Source organism: Hemiscyllium ocellatum, chromosome 2, assembly GCF_020745735.1.
Source record: "Hemiscyllium ocellatum isolate sHemOce1 chromosome 2, sHemOce1.pat.X.cur, whole genome shotgun sequence".
In the NCBI taxonomy this organism is placed as follows: Eukaryota; Metazoa; Chordata; class Chondrichthyes; order Orectolobiformes; family Hemiscylliidae; genus Hemiscyllium; species Hemiscyllium ocellatum.
Window position 1 is genome coordinate 21,503,490 of NC_083402.1, and position 23,215 is coordinate 21,526,704.

At 41.6% G+C, this 23,215-nt stretch overlaps 1 protein-coding gene across 1 annotated transcript in view; it reads right to left on the reverse strand.

The window, feature by feature from the left end:
* Positions 1–7,672: 7,672 nt before the first annotated feature.
* vegfc (vascular endothelial growth factor c) overlaps positions 7,673–23,215 on the reverse strand; it is a 234,832-nt gene continuing 219,289 nt past the window's right edge. The window contains exons 6-7 of the mRNA XM_060835045.1: positions 18,688–19,021; positions 7,673–8,247 (exon numbers count right to left, since the gene is read on the reverse strand). Of these exons, the coding sequence (XP_060691028.1) occupies positions 8,127–8,247; positions 18,688–19,021 (455 nt within the window). The 3' untranslated portion in view covers positions 7,673–8,126. The remainder of the gene's footprint in view (positions 8,248–18,687; positions 19,022–23,215) is intronic.

Here is a 23,215-nt window from a genome sequence, read left to right on the forward strand (position 1 = left end):
TAGACCTGAAATGTTAACCCTGTTTTTCTCTCTCCACAAACGCTGCCAGACCTGTTAAGTTTCTCCGATCTTCTCTGCATTTGTTTCAGATTTACCCACAGTATGTTGCTTTATTAAATGTCTCTGTGTTGTAACTTGATGCAATTATATTAAGTGAGCAATACTTCTTCTAAACATCTAGGAGGAACTCTGACCGATTCCAAATCACTTTTTGTGTGTTTTGTTCTGATTTGGTAATCATCATCAGATTTTTCTTTACCACCTGTAGGTCCACTTCTGTTTTATTTTCTGCTTCTGGAAGCCTTTGCTGAATTTTACCAGATGTACTCTTCCACAGTAAATCCTACAGACACACACACACCCACACTCTCACATGCTCCCTCTCACAGAATTAGACTACTTTACACTCACACACAAACATATACGCTCTCTCTCACAGACACTCACAAACCCCCACCCTAGACACACACACAAATACACATATACGTTTGTGGGGTGAATTTGTACTTGTCAGAGTTACATTGTGCTTTGCTCAAAAACTGCATGAATCCATGTAAGACTTTGTTTACTCACCTTTTAGATTAGAATCAGTCTAAACATTATGGCATAGACAGGGAACACAGGGGACTAACACCTTCAACACCTCAACATCTTACCTGCATTGACACCAATTGATACAGTTAACCTGAGAATGTAACTTTTAAAAAAAGTTTTGTGATTTACATATGAAAGAAGTGAAACTATCATGGTGTTCAAACAGATGAGAGACTTAACAAACAATCCAGGTATTTTTCAATGTATAATTTCAGTTACATCACACTGTAAGCTTTTGCTATAAATTCTGTGTCTTACAATTATGCCCTCCACAACCTCCTGATGAAGGAGCGGCGCTCCGAAAGCTAGTGCTTCCAATTAAACCTGTTGGACTATAACCTGATGTTGTGTGATTTGTAACTTTGTACACTCCAGTCCAATACCGGCATCTCCAAATCATGACAGTAAATCCTGTCTGACAGTCTTACCAATTACTTTCTAATTATTTTCTCCTCTCTCCAGATTGAATGCTATAGGTTCAGCCCTTCTCACTAGACTGTTGTTTCATGTATCTTAAGTTAACCTGTGAATCAGCAATTAAAATCAATAAATTGACTAACAGTGGAGATTCCACTTTGAACTACAACATAGCTTTTTTTTAACGCACACCACAAAGATTGAAATGCATGGAAGACCAACCATTAATGACCACATCTACAACATATTCGGAGTGTTGCAATGGTTAGACTTCATTTTGTTTGCACATTTGTGAAATCAATAGGTTTTAAGTTATCAAACCACACTATAAATAGGCTTGGAGATGAAAGAGAAAGTGAGATCTGCAGATGCTGGTGATCAGAATCGAGAGCATGTTGTTGGAAAAGCACAGCACATCAGGAATGAAGGGTTCTGGCCCATAACATTGTTTCTCCTGCTCCTTGGATGCTGCCTGACCTGCTGTGCTTTTCCAGCACCACGCTCTCGACATAGAGATGAAAGGCTCTAATTTCTATGCACTGTTGGGACTTGCTGAGAAATCCTTTAATTTGACAGAAGTTTGGATGGTATGATGGCTCAATGGTTAGCGCTGCTGCCTCACAGCGCCAGGGATCAGGTTTGATTCAATTTTAGGAACGTTTGCATGTTCTTCCCATGTCTGCGTGTGCTCTGACTTCCTCCCAAATCCAAAGATGTGCAGGTTTGACGGATTGGCCATGCTTAACTGCCCCATAGTGTCCAGGGATGTATAAGTTAGATGGATTACCCATGGGAAATGTTGGGTTACAAATATCGGGCGGGGGGTTGGGTCTAGGTGGGATGCTCTTTGGAGGGTTGGTGAGGACTTGATGGGTTAAATGACCTGTTTCCATGTAGTAGGGTTTCTGTGATTTGACATCTCTTAAAGTGCAACATACTGTCATGTAAATTTAAGGCAAAGATACAGAACTGAATTGAAATGTGAGTAAGGACAAATTTAGATCTCAGTGAGTTTACCATTAGTCAAAAAATGACTACATTACTGAGCAGTTCAAGGAAGCATGGAGACAAGAGTGTAAGACCAAATTTCTGCAGATGTAGAAATCACAGTAGGTCACGCGGCATCCATGGACAGGCAGCAAGCTAACATTTCACGTCGGTAAAATGTGGAGTGGGAAAGCATAGGGTCAGACAGTGTCGGAGGACTCGGAAAGTCTATTGTTCAGGTCAGGACCTGTCATCAGGACTGGGGTGGTGGGGGGGGGGGGGGGGAAGGGAGCTGAGAAATAAATAGAGGGAGAGATTGGTGCTGGGGGAAAGGTAAATGGGATAGTGATAGGTGGATGCAGCTAGGAGTTATTGCGATTGGTCAATGGGGAGGGTGGAGTGAATTGGTGAGAAGGACGACAGACAGGCTAGGTCAGTTCAAGGAGGTGGGGAGGAGAGGGGTAGACATGGAATGAGGTTGAGGCCATGGAGACTTTAAAGCTGGTGAACTCTATATCGAGGCCATTGCGCTATAAGCTCCAAAGGGGGAATTTAAGGTGTTGTTCTTTCAGTTTGCGTATGGCCTCATTTTAACAGTGGAGGAGACCCAGGATGGACATGTCACCAAGGGAATAGGAGGGCTAGTTGGAATGGCTGGCAACTGGAAGGTTGGTACAGAGCGCAGATGCTACATGAAGCAGTCCACGAGTTTGCACATGGCCTCTCCGATGTAGAGGAGACCGCATCGAGAGCAACGGATACAAAAGACTGGGTTAGAAGAAGTGCGGGTGAATCCCTGTCGGATTTGGAATGATTGTTTAGGGCCTTGGATGGAGGTGTAGGGGTGGGTGTTGCACTTCCTGCGGTTGCAGGGAAAGGTGCCGGGTATGCAGGAGACAATGGTGGGGAGTGTGGAACTGACAAGGGAGGGGCATGAAGTGAACAGTCCCTTTGGAAAGCAGTTAGAGATGGGGAAGGAAATATCATTTTGAATGGCAAATGATGATACGTTGGATTTGGAGGTTGGTGGGGTGGTATGTGAGGACCAGGGGGCCTCCATGTTTATTATGAGGGGATGGGGGTTTGAGGGTGCAGTAAATGGAAGAGAGACAGTTGAAGACATTATTAATCATAGGAGAGGGGACCTTGTAGTAGGACATCTGGGTTGTCCTGGAGTGGAATCGCTCAACCTGCGAGCAGACACAGCGGAACCAGAAGAATTGGGAATATTTTGCAGGAGGGAGGTGTTTTGCTGGAAGTCAGAGTCGATAAAATGTGGAGCTGAAAAAGCACAGCAAACCAGACAGTATCGGAGGAGCAGGAAAGTCAATGTCTCAGGTATCTGCAATCGTTTTGGGTACAACATTTGCAGTCCTTACAGTCTCCAAGCTAATGTTTCTAGTCTAGATGACTCTTCATCAAAGTTCTCATGATGAAGAGTCTGGTGAAGAGTCATCCTGATGCAAAACATTAGCTTCTTCTTTCTCCGTGGATGCTGCCTGACCTGCTGTGATTTCCAACATGTTTGCTTTCAGCATGAAGAACAGACCTCATAAATCCTGGAGTCAATACAAAAGACAATCTGGGAATGATGCCATGACTCGAAAAATGAAATGTTAGTTATCAATCTTTATTGTCCAATAACTATCGTTATTTACATTCTATATTAGTGAGTGCTTGTCCTTTCTGCCAATACTGGTATTCCTTGATAAGAATATTCTTATTCTGTAATTTAATATGGAGTCCTCATTTCTACACATTCAGAAGTATATAAAACAGATCTGTTTTGGAACTGTGTCTGTAGTTTAGGCTAAAATAAAGGAGAGTAGGTTCTAAAGTCTTCCCGGATCATCTGATTATTAAAAATTAAAGGAATGCCTAGATTGCTTGCTGAGTAGAAGATTTAAGGTACTCACAAGATCGCTGAGAACACAATGTCTGGATTCTGAGTCTCCCAAATTGCCAAAAAGACATTGTGGGTACAGGGTTGCAAACTGTTTTCCATTTACATTTGAGATGAAAGAAAATCAAGGTTAAGAAAGGCTATTCAGCATTACTACATGGATGCAAAATGCCAGAGGCAGACAGCAGAAGAAGCTGAGTTTTGAGATCAGGTTACAGTCTTCCATATAAGTCAATAAGCACCACAGACAGACAGCGGTTATTGTTTGGTTAGCAGAAAGGTTGCCTTGTGCTGTGGACTACCACAGCCATGTGTGGAATAGCATCAGTCTTTTGTCGAAGATTCACGTCCTGCAGCCATCTAAGGATTCTAGAAAACCAGGAATTATAGACCAGTCAGCCTGACCAGTGAATAGTGAGGAACTTTCTGGAGTCCATTATAAAAGATAGTGGAGCACTTGGAAAACACTGGCAGGATTGGACAGAGTCAACGTGGATTTGAGAAAGGGAAATTATGCATGACAAATCTACAGGAATTCTTCTAGGATGTAATGAGAAGAGTTGACGAGGGGCAGCTAATCGATGGACTTTCAAAAAGCTTTTGTCAAAGTCCTGCATAAGAGATTGATGTGTAACATTAAAGTGCATGGGATTGGAGATAGCGCATTTAGATAGATATAAAATTGATTGGCAGACAGGGAACAGAGAGTAGAAATAAATGGGTCATTAGTTGAATGGCAAGCAGTGGCTAGTGGGGTACTGCAGAGATCAGTGCTCGGACCCTGGCTATTTACAATACATACTAATAATTTAGATGAGGGAACTAAACAAAACAAATTGCAGGTGACACAAAGCTGGTTGTGAGAGTGAACTGTCAGGTGGATACAGAGATGGTTCAGTATCATTTGGATAAGCTGAGTGAGTGAGCAAGTCAATGGCCAATACATTGTAATGTGAGGTTATTCCACTTTTGTGGCAAAATCAGGGACGCATATTATTATTTGAATGGTTATGAATTGAGATGGGGGGAATAAGCAATGAGACCTGAGTATCCTTATACACTAATGGTTCTAAGTAAGCGTGCAGGTGAAACAGGCAATACCAAGTGGTATGGTGGCCTTCACAATGAGATGATTTGAGTACAGAAGTAGGAATGCCTTGCTGCAATTATACAGGGCCTTGGTGTCCACCGTTGAAATATAGTGTGCAGGTTTGGTCTCTGTATCTGAGGATGCTTTTGTTATGGAGAAAACGCAGTGAAGTCTTACCAGACTGATTCTTGGGATGGCAGGACTGATGCGTGAGAAGAGACAAAATAGGATTATATTCACTGGAGTTCAGAAGAATGAGGGACTCTCACTCTTATGAAAACTTGCAAAATTCTGATCAGGGTAGATGCAGGAAGAATGTTGCTGATAGTGGAGCTGCCTGGCACCAGGGCCAGATTCTAAGGGCATGAGGTAAACCATTTAGAACTGAGATGAAGAGAAATTTCTTTAAACAGACTGTGGTGAGCCTGTAGGATTTGTGAGTACAAGAAGCAATCAAGGCCAAAACATTGCACAGTTTCAATAAGTAGCTGGACATAGCACTTGAGTCTAAAGGGATCAAAGGATATCGGAGGAAAGAAGGAGCAAGCTTGATGATCAGCCATAATCACAATGAATGTCAGGGCAGGTTTGAATAGCTGAATGGTCTACTCCTGTTCTGATTTATTATGTTTCTACATTTAGGAAATAGATAGAGAATCAGACGACTTCAGGGAAACATTTTAGAACGTGGCTGCTAATAATATGGGAACGAGGCATTTAAGGGCAGTGTTAGAGGGATAAAAGAGTGGATCTTGAGCCAAAGGAAGTTACAGAGAGCGAGTTGAATAATCAGCGTCAGCACATAATATTTTTTCTTCATTCACAGGCCAGAATTTAATACCCGTCCCTAACTGCCCAGAGTTGCGAATCAAATGTAAGCCTTCCCTAAAGGACATTAGTGAATCAAATGTGTTTTGCCTCACAATCAACAATAGCCTCACTGTCATCATTAAACTCTTCGTCTCAGATTTTTGTTGAATTTAAAGTTCACGATAGTTAGATTCAAAATCCGATCCTCAAAACATTTACCTGGGCTTTTGGATTAGTAGTCTAGCCATAATGCCACTAGGCTATCACCTCCCTATCAGATGAAAATGATAATAAGTCATTCAAAGTATTTTCCACAATTTGCACTAGGAGAGGGGAAGAAGGGTCACTGGATTTGAAATGTTTTCCATCTGCAGATACTGCCAGACCTGTTGAGTTTCTTCGGGTTTTCAGTGTTTGTTTCATAACAATGCCGGACTGATTCCTCATGTACACACAATCATCTTGGCTGGTTTTGATTGCTTGACGGGGTTTGGAGAAGATAATTTCAAAGTTTATGGCCCCTGAGTATTTTTGCTGCCTCTTCCTGGAAATTATGGGCCCTTTCCTGTCAGATGGAAGAGGCAGTCCTGATGCTTTGCTTCATCCTCACAACATATGGACTAACCTTCTTCGACCAGCTGCCTCTTGCTTTTGTACGTCTATACTGCTGCATTGTGGTGCCTCAAGGAATTGCAGGGCAATTGATTCATTCAAAATGCCACCTTCTTTAATATTGAACAAAAGGCCTCAAGTGTCACAAAGATCATCAGTCATTCTGTTCAACTGTGTGTGCCGAAGACTTGAGGCAGTCACTTCCCGCTTTTTTTACAGCTGCATTGCTCAGTGAAGGCTGATTCTTCCAACACAGCAACCCTCCATCCCTACTCCAGATCCATCTTCACTCCAGATCCATCCGTACAACCTCCGCCTCCACATACACAATGAAGGAAAAGATCATTGCTTTATGTTTTTCCTTCTGACACAGCTCTACAGAGAAACTTGCTAGATTCCACTCTCCCCCACCACCCCCACAGGTTTAGTGAACAGGCTGTGACATTGTGGAAAAGTGGGGAAAGTTACTAGGCCTCAGTCTGATCCTGTCAGGCAAGTAGTTCGCTGATAATGCCTGTCTCCCATCTGATGGAATTGTTCATTCAAAAACTACAAGCAACCTTTGCACTGCTGAATCTGAGATGCAGATAGTATACATCTTTTTTTATTTGTACAATAGTCTTCTCCTTGGTAGTAGTGTCCGTGTGAAAGTCTGCTGCAGTCTGACAATGGGCGACATAGCGGGAGACCTGTTGCTATTGTGAAGGTTGTCGACATTTTTTGCACGAGGCTACTGAATGATTTGATTTCATGCTTTACATTTCCATTGTAAGGACACATTTTTGACAGAAATATCTATGGCCCCTCCAGACTTCTCCATTATTTAATGAGGTAATGGTTGAATTTCTCCATGGGCAGTGGCACTTTCTGATCTCTTTCTTAGAGACCCTTCCCTTACTTCTTAAAAATACATCATTCTAAGTCTTCAATATCCTCGGTGACTGAGCAATCGCTGCCTTCTGGGTTAGATAATTTCACAACTTTTCGAGTAAATAAGTTTCTTTTCCTCTTTGACCAAAATGTCCGACTCTTTGCTGTGAGATTTTGACTCACTCTAGCCAAGGGGAAATAACCTCTCAGCATCCTGCCTGTCAAAATGGTTAATTTATTGTTTCCTGCATTTATTTGCCATCGTGAGCTTGTCTTTTTTTCTCACTCATTCGTCATCTCTTTGCACTTGCTTCATTGGAGAAAGCTGCAACATTGAGAGGAAGATCAAACACGCAACATTGGGTTAATCCCACAATGAATACATGATGTACAATACACTTTCGCCATTTATTTTAAAGATATTTTACATGATATAAAAATACTGATCACAGTGAGCTCTTACAGTTGTTAACTGTTATGAACAGGAATGTTGCACAACATTTTGGTGGCAATAAATTAGATATAGATTCATTATCTTAAAAACAAAAATTAGCTTGAAAAAATCTAGACAGTTGGACAACGGCGTGTCACGTGAAGCCCGGGCAAGTTCTCTCCATGACTTATAGCCTCCAGGTAAGTTTCTACATTGCATGCCTGCACTTTTGTTTAGAAACATGCAGTGTCGGGATCAATTCGGGCCCTCCCAGCTCTCTGGTGCACTGCTGAATCCAAGATGTAGATAGTATGCATCTTTTTAAATTTTATACAATGTTCTTCCTCTTGGTGCTAGTGTCTGTGTGAAAGTTTGACAATGGCACTTCTGTCGCCACATGACAGTCACCGTCAATAATAGTCAGTGTGCGGTCTTCTCCAGTATGTGGGGACACAACGACATACCTCCTTGCTGAAGTAATAACCATGGCTGCAGCGTCTTGTTCGGCCTGCACAAGGTAGCCTGTAGCAACTATGGGATGGAAAAGAAATCACGATTATTGTCTTTGCCCATTGATGTACATTGAACAGTTAATCATTCCCATATGGAAGTGTCAATTAATGTGTGAGAGACCATAGCAGCAGGGTTTGGACTAAATGCAACTATTTTATCACAGGTACCTTGACCTTGCAGGCCGCACAACAACAGCAAATTGGACTGTAATAGCATCCTTAGTGTGAAAACCACTCAAGATGTCTCAAAGGAACACCATTAAATATAATTTACTCTTGAACCATGTGGGAAGATATTATGACAGAGTGGTCAAAAAAATACTTCCTCGGGAGGAGAGGGAACGAGGAGTTTCACAGTTGCTGGCAAATTGGTAAGCTGCAACAATACAGAGTTTCCAGAGGCTAGTGATGAGAGGAAGGCTATACCAGTGGAAGGAATTGGAAAGAAATGTTAGAATAAACGGAATCAAAACTTCCAAAAACCCGCAAAAGCACAAACCAAAAATGATCAAACCGAGCTCAGTTATCTGTGCCATTATAGCTAGATCTTTAGGCAAATGTAACTGCATGTTTTACAATGCAGTTGCTCCTACTGAATATCTCCACCTTTGTTCCCTTAACTTCAGAAAATTGCTTTAGACTACTGTGCTGACAGGTTAGTGGTTGAGAATGTCCCATCATAATGACATAGTCATCCCACCCACCTCGATCCCTTTCCAAATCATTATTGGCAATAATGGACACAGACTTTTTTACAGAAAAAAGTTCTCTGGATGCATCACTTTCTAAAAAATGTGATGAGCAGAGAACTGGGGTACTTCTGTTTTCACTTTCATTGTTGTTAGAATGTCGTAAAGAAAATCATGGATTAGTGGCATTTGGAATTATGTCTGACCGATAATATTCAACTACAATTAATCCTCTGGTCACATTTTTCTCGAAGCCTTTATCCATAGTTAGCATGTAGACAACAGTAACCCTTGTAGTGAAAATGTGAGAAGAATGCAACTGATATTCTACACTTTCTTTTTGTTCATCGACTCTGATAAATGATATTTTGTTGTCAAAACTGCTCACATTGTATCCAGATCTTGAGACATCAGGCAAGCTTGTTTTGGAGGAAATAACTACAAGTCATTTCATTTTCCATAAACAAAGTTTCTATCCCTGCAGAGCGTATATGATTATATTTATGATTAAGTAAGTGGATATTTCCCAAGGTTGTTGTGCGTTAAATAACTGATTAGAGTGGTACACTGCAATCAGATGTAAACAATGGGGGAAACACAGGATTTTATTGAAGGCAGCCTTGTGTGGTCCTTACCCACGACACAGCACTTGCCCTGATTTACACACTCTGCCTTTGTACACAGGTGCTTGCAGTAAAAATAGCTCCTTGTTGAGACTTTGCTCTTGTCGTGATTTGCATTATCACGGGGAGAGCCATTTACAGCCACAGACATTCATTAGATGAAAGCATACAGATTAGAGTTGTGTAAATTTGACAGAAGTTAGCAACAGAAGACTAGAAATAGATTCTGCTGACACTGATGAGATTCTGAGTTAATTAATCACTTAGTCCATGACATTCCATCTAAAGACTTTCTTTCATTGTCATTAATCACATGGAGCAACAGAAGTTGTTTGGGAAATGTTCTCAGGGTGTAAGGTAACTGTTGTAAGGATTGGTTTTACTCAGCTTTAATGAAACCTATCCTAGAGACAAAGGAGATTTGAATTTCCAATGTGGTACACCTCTATTTAAGTATTCACTGAGTAACTGCACTGTTTCATGCTTTGCAGCGCGCTGTCTCCAATCTCTGCTCAGGTTTTGCTGTGCAAGTTGGGCAGCACGGTGGCTCAGTGCTTAGCATCAGGGATCTGGGTTTGATTCCTGCATTGGGTGACTGTCTGTGTGGGTTTCCTCCCACAATCTAAAAATGTGCAGGTTAGGTGAATTGGCCAAAGCTAAATTGCCCATAGCGTTCAGGCACGTTTTGGTTAAATGCATTAGTCAGAGGTAAATATAGGGTAAGGGAAAGGGTCTGGCTGGGTTACTCTTTGGACGGTTGGTGTGGACCTGTTGGGCTGAAGGGCCTGTTTCCACACTGTAAGGACTCTAATTCTAACTGTATACGGGGTGATAGTAATGAGAGGTGTAGTCAAAATACAGGATTGACCTGAGGTGGGGTGGAGAAACATTCATGTTGAAAAATCTTTAATAAAAACAGATAATGTTGCAAATAATACCATTTGGGCAGTTAGCAGTGAGGACTGGAATGGACAGGCATTGGCAGATTAAGTGAGGGGAAACTTTGGCAGATGAAGTTCGATGTGGGAAAAGGTGTGATGATTCAATTTGGACCCAAGAAAGATAAATCAAAATACTTCTCAAATGGCATAAAGCCAGAAGCTAACAATGAAGGTCAAAGTACAGAAATTGCTGAAAGCTTGTGGACAGGTACAAAATAAACAATTTGAAGGGTCAGAGAATGTTGGCCTTTAGCTCAAAATAGCTTTAAAATGGCGTGGATGATTTGTAAAACTCTGGTTAGATCCCATTTAAAGCACTGCATTCTGATCTGGTGACAACATCCCAGACACGACATATTGCCTTATAATGGGGACAGTGCACCTTCACCAAAATAATACCTGGGCTGAAAGGAATAAATTATGAAATTAGGTGACTTGGACAATGCTTGTATAAACAAGAATTCAGAATAATAAGGGGATGATTTAATTGAAACAAACATGGAGAATACTGGAGAATCTCAGCAGGTGCGGCAACATCTCTAGAGAGAGAAGCGAATTGAACATTTGGAGTCTGGTATGCCATTCTTCATTAAAAATACTAATTCTGTTTTCTCTGCACATTACTACCAGAGCTGCTGAGTTTCTCCAGCATTATCTTTTTCATTTCAGATTTCCAGCATCCGTCTTGATTCAGATGGGATCCATGAGCTATTTAAGCTAATCAACTGAGTGATAGGGTAGATGTTAATGATTTAGAGTTATACAGCACATAAACAGATGCTTTAGTCCAACTTGTCTGAGCTGTCCAGATATCTGACTATTATCTAGCCCCCCCTCTATTCTAGAGGTCTAGAATAAGGATATAATCTTCACTTTAGAGCTAAGCTGATCAGGGTAATGCAAGGAATTATTTTTTCACACAAAGGAGAGTGAAAATCTGGAATTTTGCTTCCCTCCCCCAACAAGCTGGGAGTTAGAAGCTGACAGGAAAAGGAAGTGCAACATTGCCCCTTTTCAAATAACAAGCTAATTGCCCTCGGGAATTTGCCCCCACCACACTCTTAGGCAATGCACTCCAGAGCTTAAGTCATTCACTACGTGCAAAACAATTTTGTTTTCCTCATAAGACCATAAGTATAGGAGCTAGGACGAGCTTTTCAGGGCTTCAAGCCTGCGCCTCCAATCAACGAGCTATCATCCATTTCGACACTGCTTTCCTGCATGATTACCATACCCTCCATGTTTTAAATATGTAGAAACTATCAATCTCAGTCTTGAACATGCTAAACAACTGAGCATCCACAGCTCTATAAGGCAGAGATTTCCAAAGCATCTTCACCCTTTGATTAGACTTACAGTGTGGAAACAGGCCCTTCGGCCCAACAAGTCCACACCGACCCGCCGAAGCGCAACCCACCCATACCCCTACATTTACCCCTTACCTAACACTACGGGCAATTTAGCATGGCCAATTCACCTGACCCGCACATCTTTGGACTGTGGGAGGAAACCGGAGCACCCGGAGGAAACCCACACAGACACGGGGAGAACGTGCAAACTCCACACAGTCAGTCGCCTGAGTCGGGAATTGAACCCGGGTCTACAAGCGCTGTGAGGCAGCAGTGCTAACCACTGTGCCACCGTGCCGCCCACCACGTGAAGAAATTCCTACTCATTTGAGTCCAAATTGGCCTGTCCCTTATTCTAAACCCCTGATTTTAAACAATCCCAGCCAGTGACACAACCACCTGCTGAGGGAGCAGCACTCTGAAAGCTAGTGCTTCCAAATAAACCTGTTGGACGAGAACCTGATGTCGTGTGGTTTTTAACTTTGTCCACCTCAGTCCAACACTGGCGTCTCCAAATCATGGCTAGCCAATGACAACAACGCTTCTGCGTTTGTCCTGTTAAAAACTTCGTACATCTGAATGAGATCGTAATTCATTCTTCCCAGTTTGACAGTACATTGACCAGTTTTTAAATAACGTTTTTTGTACCTATTTATGAATTTTTAGCGATTTCTATGTTTTGACTTTCATCTGTAGCTTTTGGCTTCGCACCATTTTACAAATATCTTGATTTATCTTTCTTGGGTCCAAATTGGATCGTCATATTTTTCTGAAGTCGAACTCTATCTGCCAAAGTTTTTCTCTCTCACTTAGTTCACCATATATTGTCTATTCCTGTCTGCACTACCTAATGCCTATTTGCAACGTTATCTGTGATATAAGATTTTCCAACGTGAATGTTTCTTCACCCCACCTCAAATCAATGCTGCATTTTGACTGCAGCTTAAGCTTACTACTATCACCCAGTATACAGTTGCACAGCAAAATCTGAGCAGAGATCGGAGAGAACACCCTGCAAAACATGAAACAGTGCACTTAATCAGTGAATATTTAAACAGAGGTGTACCACATTGGAAAATCAAATCTCCTTTGTCTCTGGGATAAGTTTCATTAGAGTTGGTAAAACCAATCCTTACAACAGTTACCTTACACCCTGAGAACATTTCCCAAACAATTCCTGTTGCTCTATGTGATTAATGACAGTAAAGGAAAGTCTTTAGATGGAGTGACATGTACATGGTGATTAATTAACTCAGAATCGTACCAGTGCCGACCAGAATCCATTTCCAGCCTTCTGTTGTAAATTGCTGTCGAATTTACACAACCCTAATCTGTATCCTTTCTCCTAATGAATGTCTGTTAGTATAACTGGCTCTCTCCAAATCATGACACCAGCAACTATTTTTACCACAGTGCCTGTACATGAAGGTAAAGTGTGCAAATCGGGCCAAGTGCTGTGTTGTGGATAAGGGCAGCACAAGGCTTCATTGTGACGCTGCTGACAATGTGGTCTCCTCTATACTGGGGATACAAAACCCAGACTGGGCCACTGCTGTGCCGAATGATTCCATTCTGTTTGCAAAAATGACTCTGAGTTTCCCATTGCCTACAACTTAACACGCCACCATGTACCCTGGCCTCCACGCAAGCTGGAGGAATAGCATTGGAAATTCTGCTTGGAGACCCTGCAGCCTTCAGTATTTGATATCGAGTTCAATAATTTTAGGGCCATGTCTTTTCGCCAAACCTCAGATACCAGGCTTTGTCATCACATGGGCTGCTAACAAAACAACTAATTTCAGCCACTAATGGTCCCTATTAGCAGCTGGTGTTTCTTCCAAGCTGGCCTTAACTCACTTCCTCGTCTGCCCAACTACATTTTTCTCTCTCCCTAGGCTCTGTATCCACCCATTGTTTACTCCCCCTCTCTGCCTACCCATCTTCAGTATATAAATTAACATTTTCCGAGCTACAATCAGTTCTGAACAAGGTTTAATGGACCCAAAACGCTAACTCTGCTTTCTGTCTGCAGATGTTGCCAGATCTGCTGAGTTTCTCCATTAATTTCTGTTTTCATTGAGGATTCCTTTAATGGAACTCATGTTTCTACCATTGTTCACATCTGATTGCAGTGCATTTAGCTATTTAATCCTTCCTCTTAGAACAATCCCTGTATTCCAGAAATTAGTTGTATTCCCAATATGGTAATTATGTCTTTCCTTGTAAGAAGACCAGAACTGTGCAGCATACCCCAAGTAGGGTCTTACTAAGGTTCTAAAAAGTTTCGGTCAGGCATCTTTGCAACTGTTCAAATCCTCTTGTTTTCAAGGCCAACATATCATTTACCTTCTTAAGTGTCCCTGTATTTGCATGTTAGTTTTCAAAGACTCCTGAATAAGGGTTCCCAAGTTCCTGTAGAGCACGTCCTAGACTCTTCCCATTTCCTACCAAAGTGATAACATCTACCAAAGGTTTCCCCACTCAACCAGCCAAAGTCCATAAAAGCATCTTGGATCCTCCTCACCCCTATAGTCCCATCTAGTCCTGGGTTGTCTGTAACCTTGGAAAATAAAGACCTACATTTTCCGATGCCCAGGATAATTATTTCGGCCACATAGATCGGAATTCCACATAGGGATACTGTGGAATTTCCAATGTAGCAAGACTGAGAGAATTGTTCAGGAATTTAAGATTCTGCTGGGCTAGTTCCCTCCCCCTAGAACCCTCCAAAAGTATCCATTTCAACTGGAGAACTTAGAGACTTCTGCTGCAGTGAAGTGAGTCACTTAAGCTCCTGAGTCAGCTTCTGGTTAGGAAGCCACTCTTCACTCTTCCCATCCTAGACTTATTTAGCTGGCATTGGGGAAAGAAGAAAGTTCTACCTTCAGCCTTGTTCACACCATTGAAAGCAAAATAATTGACAATTCACTCCATCTTTGATATCCCCGTATGCACCAACATATTCTCTCAGTCTTGCTACACTGGAGACTTCACAGTGTCCCTATGTGCAATTCCGATCTATTCTGCTGAAATGATTATCAGGGCATCGGAAAATGTGGGTCTTTATTTTCCAAGGTTACAGACGACCCAGAACTAGATGGGACTATAGGGGTGAGGAGGATCCAAGATGCTTTTAGGGACTTTGGCTAGTTGAGTGGGGAAACCTGTGGTAGATATTATCACTCTGGTGGGAAATGGGAAGAGTCTAGGAAGTGCTGACCTCTAAAGGAACTTGGGAACCCTTGTGCAGGAGTCTTTGAAAACTAACATGCAAATACAGGGACAGTTAAGAAGGTAAATGATATATATTGGCCTTCATTTGTTCTCTATAACTGAAAAAAAAATTACGCTTCATACATTTGGTTTGGGAGAATTGTTTCTAATTGTTAGACAAAAGACTGGAGAAACCGCATCATCTAAATGCTTTGGAAATGTGGCCGTGATGGGGCTGGGAGTCATTTCTGCCAACAATGTGGATAATGTGACTAGAGTTTTGTAAATATTCCTTGTCTTGTTAGATTTGTAACAAATGTTGTGGCTTGTAACAAACGTTTTAAACTGGAATTTGGAATTAGTAGCTATTTATTTCCAGGTTAAGATGATCCTGGTGTTGATTTTACATTACAAATCCACATTGCAGTGGATTTGGTTGGGTAATTGGGGAAGACAAGTGCTTCTGAACTATTCAGTGAAGCAAAGACTAATAGGACTGACATTATTTCTGAAACCCAAAATTATAATTCATAAAGAAGAGCGTGTTTTCCTCTTGTACATGATTCAAGACTTAGACTGAAAATGTGTTGCTGGAAAAGTGCAGCAGGTCAGGCAGCATCCAAGGAGCAGGAGAATCAACGTTTCGGGCATAAGCCCTTTTTCAGCCTTTCCTGAAGAAGGGCTTCTGCCCGAAACGTCGAATCTCCTGCTCCTTGGGATTCTGCCTGACCTGCTGCGCTTTTCCAGCAACACATTATCAGCTCTGATCTCCAGCATCTGCAGACCTCACTTTCTCCTCAAGACTCAGACTACCTTGTTCAACCATATATTCAAATCCAGACTGGAAGATGCATACTTCTATCAGGAGATTGCTCATCTCAGACCTTGCATCTGGCTATTCCTACCTTAAACTGAGAAATTACCATCCCACATTGAATCATTGACTTCAAAAGTAATTCTTTGCCCATGAAGTGCTTTTGGTCATCCTGAGGTAGTGAAAGGTTCTATATATGAATTCTTTTAATCTAATAAATCATTAAATCATTTATTCTTTCAAAAGATAATGAATCTTTTGAATTCCCAACCCCAGAAAGTTGTGGATTCACCACTATTGAATATATTGGAGTATGGGTTTACAAAATTATGAGGGGCATGGATAGAATAAATAGATAAAGTCTTTTCTTTGGGGTGGGGAGTCCAGAACTAGAGAGCATAGGGTCAGAGGGGAAAGATATAAAAGGGACCTATGGGGTAACTTTTTCACGCAGAGGGTGGTACATGTATGGAATGAGCTGCCAGAAGATGTGGTGGAGGCTGGTACAATTGCAACATTTAAAAGGTATTTGGATGGTTATATGAATAGGAAGGGTTTGGAGGGATATGGGCCGGGTGCTGGCAGGTGGACTAGATTGGGTTGCATGGACAGGTTGGACTGAAGGGTCTGTTTCCATGCTGTGCATCTCTATGACTATAACTCTATGAGATTGACAGATGTATGGTTTCTCAGGGGATCAAGAGGTGGAAGGGGAAGGAAGGAAAATGGAGTTGAGGTAGAAGACTGACAAATTGGATTGAATAGCGGAGCAGGTTTTGGAGGCTGCAAGTTCTACTCCTGCTCCTATTTCTTACGTTCTTACTGCAGTATCATTGGCAAGCTGGAAAATCAACTAATAAATTGCATTACCATCACTAAATCACACACTATAGTGTCCTGAGGATCACCCGAATCCGATTTGGAGCAACCACACACAAATGTCACTTAAGGAGGTCAGAAGCTGGCTATTACTTGGTGAAGCAGCATCCAAGGAATAGGCAATTCGACGTTTTGGGCATAAGCCCTTCATCAGGAATGATGAAGGGCTTATGCCAGAAACGTCGAATTTCCTATTCCTTGGATGCTGCCTGACCTGCTGTGCTTTAACCAGCAACACATTTTCAACTGTGATCTCCAGCATCTGCAGACCTCATTTTTACCCTATTACTTGGTGATTGCTCATCTCTGTCCCCCAAAGCACCTCACAGCACAATTGAAGAATTTATTGGAAAAATATCTATTTGCCTGGATAGATACAGTTCAAATATTACTCAAGCAGCTTGAATAAGTCAAATTGGTCAATAAGGTATCTGTTCGCTGACTTAAAAATCCACTCCCTCCATATGCAATGTGTCCTCACTGAATTGTGTATTATTTGCTAGATATGCAAATCTCCTAATCCTGCAAACTCTACCAGGTACAAGTGCAAAAAGTAACAGAACACCACTTCTTCCTAAACACACTTTTCTGACTCGGAAATATGTCTCTGCTACATCACTGCCAGTGGGAAGGTTCTAAAGTATCTGATAGTCACAGAGATGTACAGTACGGAAACAGACCCTCCGGTCCAACTTGTCCCTGTCAACCAGATGTCTGAAGCAAAAGTGAGGACTGCAGATGCTGGAAATCAGAGTCTAGATTAGAGTAGTGCTGGAAAAGCACAGCAGGTCAGGCAGCATTCGAGGTCCTCCAGATATCCAAACCTAATCTAGTTCCATTTCCCAGCATTTGGTTCATATCCCTCTAACCCCTTCTGATTCATATACCCATCCAAAACCTTTTAAATGTTGTAACTGTACCAGCCTCCACCACTTCCTCTGGCAGCTCATTCCATACACACACCACCCTCTGCATGAAAACGTTGCCCCTTACGTCCCTTTTAAATCTTTCCCCTCTCATCTTAAACCTATGCCCTCTAGTTTTGCACTCCCCAATTTTCTGGGGGGAAATACCATGTCAATTGATCTTATCTGTGTCCGTCATGCTTTTATAAGTTTCTATAAGGTCACCCCTCAGCCTCTGACGCTCCAGTGAAAATAGCCCCAGGTTGATCCGCCTCTCCCTAGCTAAAACCCTCCAACCCTGGCAACATCTTTGCAAATCTTTTCTGAACCCTTTCAAGTTTCACAAGATCCTTCCGATAAGAGGGGGACTAGAATTACACAATATTCCAAAAGTGGACTAACCAATGCCCTGTACAGCCGCAACATGACCTCTTAGCTCCTATACTCAATGCACTGACCAATAAAAACAAGCGTACAAAACGCCTTTACTATCCTATCTACTTGAGACTCCACTTTCAAGGAACTATGAACCTGCACTCCAAGGTCTCTTTGTTCAGTAAGAGCCCCCAGGACCTTACCATTAAGTGTATAGGTCCTGCTATGATTTGCCTTTCTAAAATGCAGCACCTCAAATTTATCTAAATTAAACTCCATCAGCCACTCCTCGGACCATTGGCCCATCTGATCAAGGTTTCATTGTACTCTGAAGTAGCCTTCTTCGCTGTCCACCACACCTCCAATTTTGGTGTCATCTGCAAACCTACTTCACATCCAAATCATTTACATAAATGTCCTATAAGAATGTTGTAGGAACATCTTCAGCACATGTACTGCAACAGGCTTCAAGAAGATAGCCCACCACCACATTCTGAAGGGCCATACATGCTGGTCTTGCCATATTGTGAAAGAACTTTTAACAGAACATGAAGTAAGAAAGAAAAATATTTATACTGTGCTTCATTGCACTGCCAAAATGTCTCAAAGCACTCAATTACAACTTTTAGTGTTAATCTGGAACAGCGACCGGAAACTGAGACAACACTGACCTGCAGGTGTGAGGGTGAAACCTTGACCCTTTCAGAAAGCATTTATTTGGAGTCTCTGTACATTCGCAGACACATTTTACTGGGTTTAAAGGCTGATTTTTTGGACAAGTTTTTTTGCAAACACACTCGCAAGAATCCACGTCAAACTGCTTGTGGGGGCCACAGAGGGCGGGATATAGTCCATTTTTGCACACACACTGACACGAGTCCTTATCCAGCACTTTGTGACGTCCACAGCTAGAATGGTGTCGACCTCCTTTACAGACGCACTGACAGGTCTCCTCATCCAGTTCTTTATTCGGCCCACAGACACTGTAGTAGCTGGTATCACCACCTAGGAAAAACAATACAGAAACGTTACATGCTGTAAAGGTTCAATAAACTGCAAAATACGCCACAAGATTACGCTTTGATGTAATGGGAATGAATTCAAATTCTCCGCTTGCACGCTTGTGCATAAAGCATTGCCTGAATGTAGCTTGGAGAACATGGCTATTCGGTTGGGTTTTGTTTTATCATGTACAGTTCGTACTGTTCGAATTTCCCAGATGTGATGCTGCCAAGTGGACTGAGACGTTGGAACCTTCTTCACAAAATGCAACAGCATGATCCTCTTCTCTCGCTGAAATCTAAGTACAGCGTACTTACAACAGGAGCATATCAATACAACCCTGATTGCTTTGAGCTAAACATCAGCTTTGGCTGCAAAGTAACACTCGTGCCTTGATTTCAAAAAGTCAAGGATTCATTCTTGCCTGTTCCTAATCCTTTGCGATTCCAGCTGAACATACAAGATCCATTATGACGAACGGTGGGAAGTTTTTCCCTGGTATCATGGCCCGTATTTATTCCTGACCACCTCAGATTATGTGGTTATGATCTTACTTCTGTTTGTGGGACCTTTGCTATGATTGACACACTTGGCTACATTACAACAGTGGCCACACTTCTTCAAAGTATTTCACTGCCTTTAAATGTTTCGGGATGTTTTGTAGTTGTAAGTATGTTATTTAAAGGCAATCTTTGTTTTATTCTCAGAAGATAAGGTCAGACCCTCTTGACAACATAAAGAGTTTGGACAAGCATTTGGTCACCTATCCTATTCTTTCCTTTCCTGGTTCGATATCAATTCCTTCCATCTGGTTATATTCCTGTGAAATTCTTGAGAAACACTTTACTGTGTTTGAGGTGTTTCCCGCATGCAAACAATTGTTGATGTATTGGTAGCAAATAGTTATCTCTGCTCTAGCTGCAATTTAATGGGTCCAGAGTTATTAAAACAGTTAAAAACAACTGGCATTAAAACAATGCCAACTGAAAACTATAGACTCTGCTTTGTAAAACAAGAAGACTTCACAGTAAGCTGCACTGTTAATCAACTGCATGTCTTTATTACAGTGCAACATTCAATCATAAAGCTGACAGGAATAATACTAGAGTTCTGAAGAAGAGTTATTGGATTCAAAACATTAGCTCTGCTTCCTCTTTCCATAGATGCTGCCAGAACTGCGGAGCTTCTCCGTAAGATCATTAGAAATAAGAACAGGAGTAGGCCATTCAGCCCTTTTAGTCTGCTTTGCCATTCAATAGGGTCATGACTAATCTAACATTCCTTCCGTTCATTTTCCTGCCCTTTAACCTCACCCTTGATTGCTCAACTGACCAAGAACCTATCTCTCTCTCTCAGCCTTAAATCTACACAAAGACATTACTCCCACAGCTTGCTGTGGCAAGGAGTTGCAAAGACTTAAATCACTCTGAGCTATCAAGTTCCTCCTCATCTCAGTCTTATATTGGTGCCCCTTAATTCTGAGACTATTTCCTACATTTTCCCATGAGTGGAAAACTCTCTCTCAGCATTTACCGTTTCAAGCTCCTGAAGAATTCTGCATGCTTCAATGAGATTACCTCTCATTCCTTCAAACTCCACTGCTCTAGCACTTTCTTTTTATTTTACTACAGATCTCCAGCTGTATTTTGATTTTATAAGAAAATATTAATCCTCAGGTAATTGTTGTGAAACTCCATAAATGTTCCAAACAATTATATAGAACAAGGTCCCTAAAGAATAGACCCAGGCCATTTGGCCCGACCAGCCTATGACAGTATTTGTACTTCACATTTTAAGTCAAGGTCAACATTGAATCTCCAATTAAAAAGACCCAAACAAAATAACTTTTGGTAATTTTAGTCATAACACCATCATAATACTCTCAAATTCAAAGCACATGTTCCTCTCAGCTTGACTATTTTTTTTATTTCTGAGGATCAAACAATGGAACCAAGTCAAGAGAACATAATATCCCTCACAGCTGTCAAACAGTATAAAGGTCAAATGAAAAGGAAGAGACTCACAAAGTCAAAAAGAATATTATTTTCAAATCATTGCATAAATATTCCTAATTAATAAACTTGGATTGGCTCTGCCAGACTTTTACTAAATGTGAGGCCAAGGTGTTTTATAGCACTCATTGCTTGTGCGCCACCACTGCCTGCAAACTTCACATTGGGATTAAACCTGTGCCAGTGATTGACATGCTATGGGTCTACTGCAGCAGTCCAAAACTGGGCTGCAACTGACAGTGGACTCTAGTTATAATGTATTTTTCACTTCCAACACACATCTCCGCAGAGTGATAGGTGGAATGTCTGTAGTGTATTGTTCAGGATCTGGCTGCCCATTGGTTTTGGCTGTAATCTCTGCATTTCCCCAGTTAAGGACTGATATCTTGGTGTTCGGTAGGAACATTCAAAGATGACATTTTCAAAGTATTTTCCAGCTCCCTTGTTAATGTAACCCCCCTTTGACTGGGATATTGCCACATTATTTAAGAAAACACAGCATGATTGAAACACTGCGGTTTCTTTGGGTTGAAATGGTTTTAAGACAAATTGTTGTTGGCAGGTTTATTTCTGCTGCTGGCTTTTCTTCTGGTGAAGTGTGTTGACACATCACTGGGGGCTTTCTCTCTCATGCAAACTAAATTCAAGAAATTATCTGTTCTGATCATGAGCCTCTTATTTCTTATGCTGCAGTAAGATGCACCAACCAAACTTCTAACATTTATTTATCCATTGCTACTTAAAACTGAAATTATAGTAGTTTATTTACAAGGTCAAATGTATGCGAATAAACTTACATTGTTAGTTGTTGCTCAGTTGCTAAACTTCTTTTCTCAATTCAACAAGGTGTGCTTTTTCCAGCTCCACACTTTATCGACTCTGACTTTCCAGTATCTGCAACCCTCACTATCTTCAAGAAGTAGAGACAAAGCAATAGAGAGAATCGACATTTCGGGCTTTCTTCAGGGCTCCTTCCTGAACCCCTTCCTGAAGAAGGGCTCATGCCCACAACGTCGATTCTCCTGCTCCTTGGATGCTGCCTGACCTGCTGCGCTTTTCCAACAACACATTTTCAGCTCTGATCTCCAGTATCTGCAGGCCTCACTTTCTCCACAAAGCAATAGAGACTAAACTGGAAACATTGACTCATCTTCCATTGATAAATTTTGCTTCCCTGAGTTTTGTAAGAATAGTGGGACTCTTCCCCAATAAGTTAGAATTTGAATTAGAATTATTGTCATCTGTATTCAAGTACAGGGATTCATGAATACAGTGAAAGGTGTACGGAGTCGCTATTTCCGGCACCATCTGAGGCACAAAGGTGTCCACATACAAAATCTTAGGCATAAATTAGAAAAATAAAGGAATAATATGAAACGTTCAGCATTACAGTCCTTCTAAAGCAGAAAAAGAGAGGGGAAAAAATGAAAGGAGACAGGGCAGTTGAGTCTGCATTGGGTTTCTGCTCGGATCCTCACTGGGTTTCCTTTCTGGGATAGATGCCATGTGCTGAGGCTTGAAGCACTGGGTCCCCAGCAGCGGGGCTCCTGGTATCTGTACAAGCCAGAACAGTTACATCTGAACAGAGCTGAGACTGAGTGGGCAGTTTTGCAAATTCTGTTGGGGAACGTTAAAATTAAGTCAGCAAGGGATAAAATATTACAAAGTAATATCAGAGTGAATGAAATTCCAGATAGGCATTAGCAACAAAATAGAGAATAGTAAGTTTGAGATGAAGTTGGAGCAAGTAATGAAGTCTAAATCAGGATGTTGCTGATGGTATGTGAATGCACGGGGTATAATTAATCGGGCTGGGGAATTAAGCTACATGGCTCGTGTAGTGATTCTAATAAAGTCGGATAGGTAGAGTATGAGTTCCCTCATTGGGGCTGTTAAGCTGATCCAAGCAGGGAGTCCTGGCTGACAGAGAAGAACTGAAATGTCAAAGGTTCTTTTCAATTTGACAGTTGGCTCTGAGGAAGCCGGACCAGTGTCAAATACTACTCATGTGTAAATAAAAGATGATTGGTGATGGAATACTGGCCTTTGTGGACTTACTTCAGCACAATGGCTGCCTAACCTGAACAAATGTGAAGCCGCAGTCATGTGTGGAACTCTGAGGTCTGTGGAGCAGGAAAAATAATTCAAGGAAATGTTGTTGACAGGTACAGACTGCCTTGTGGGT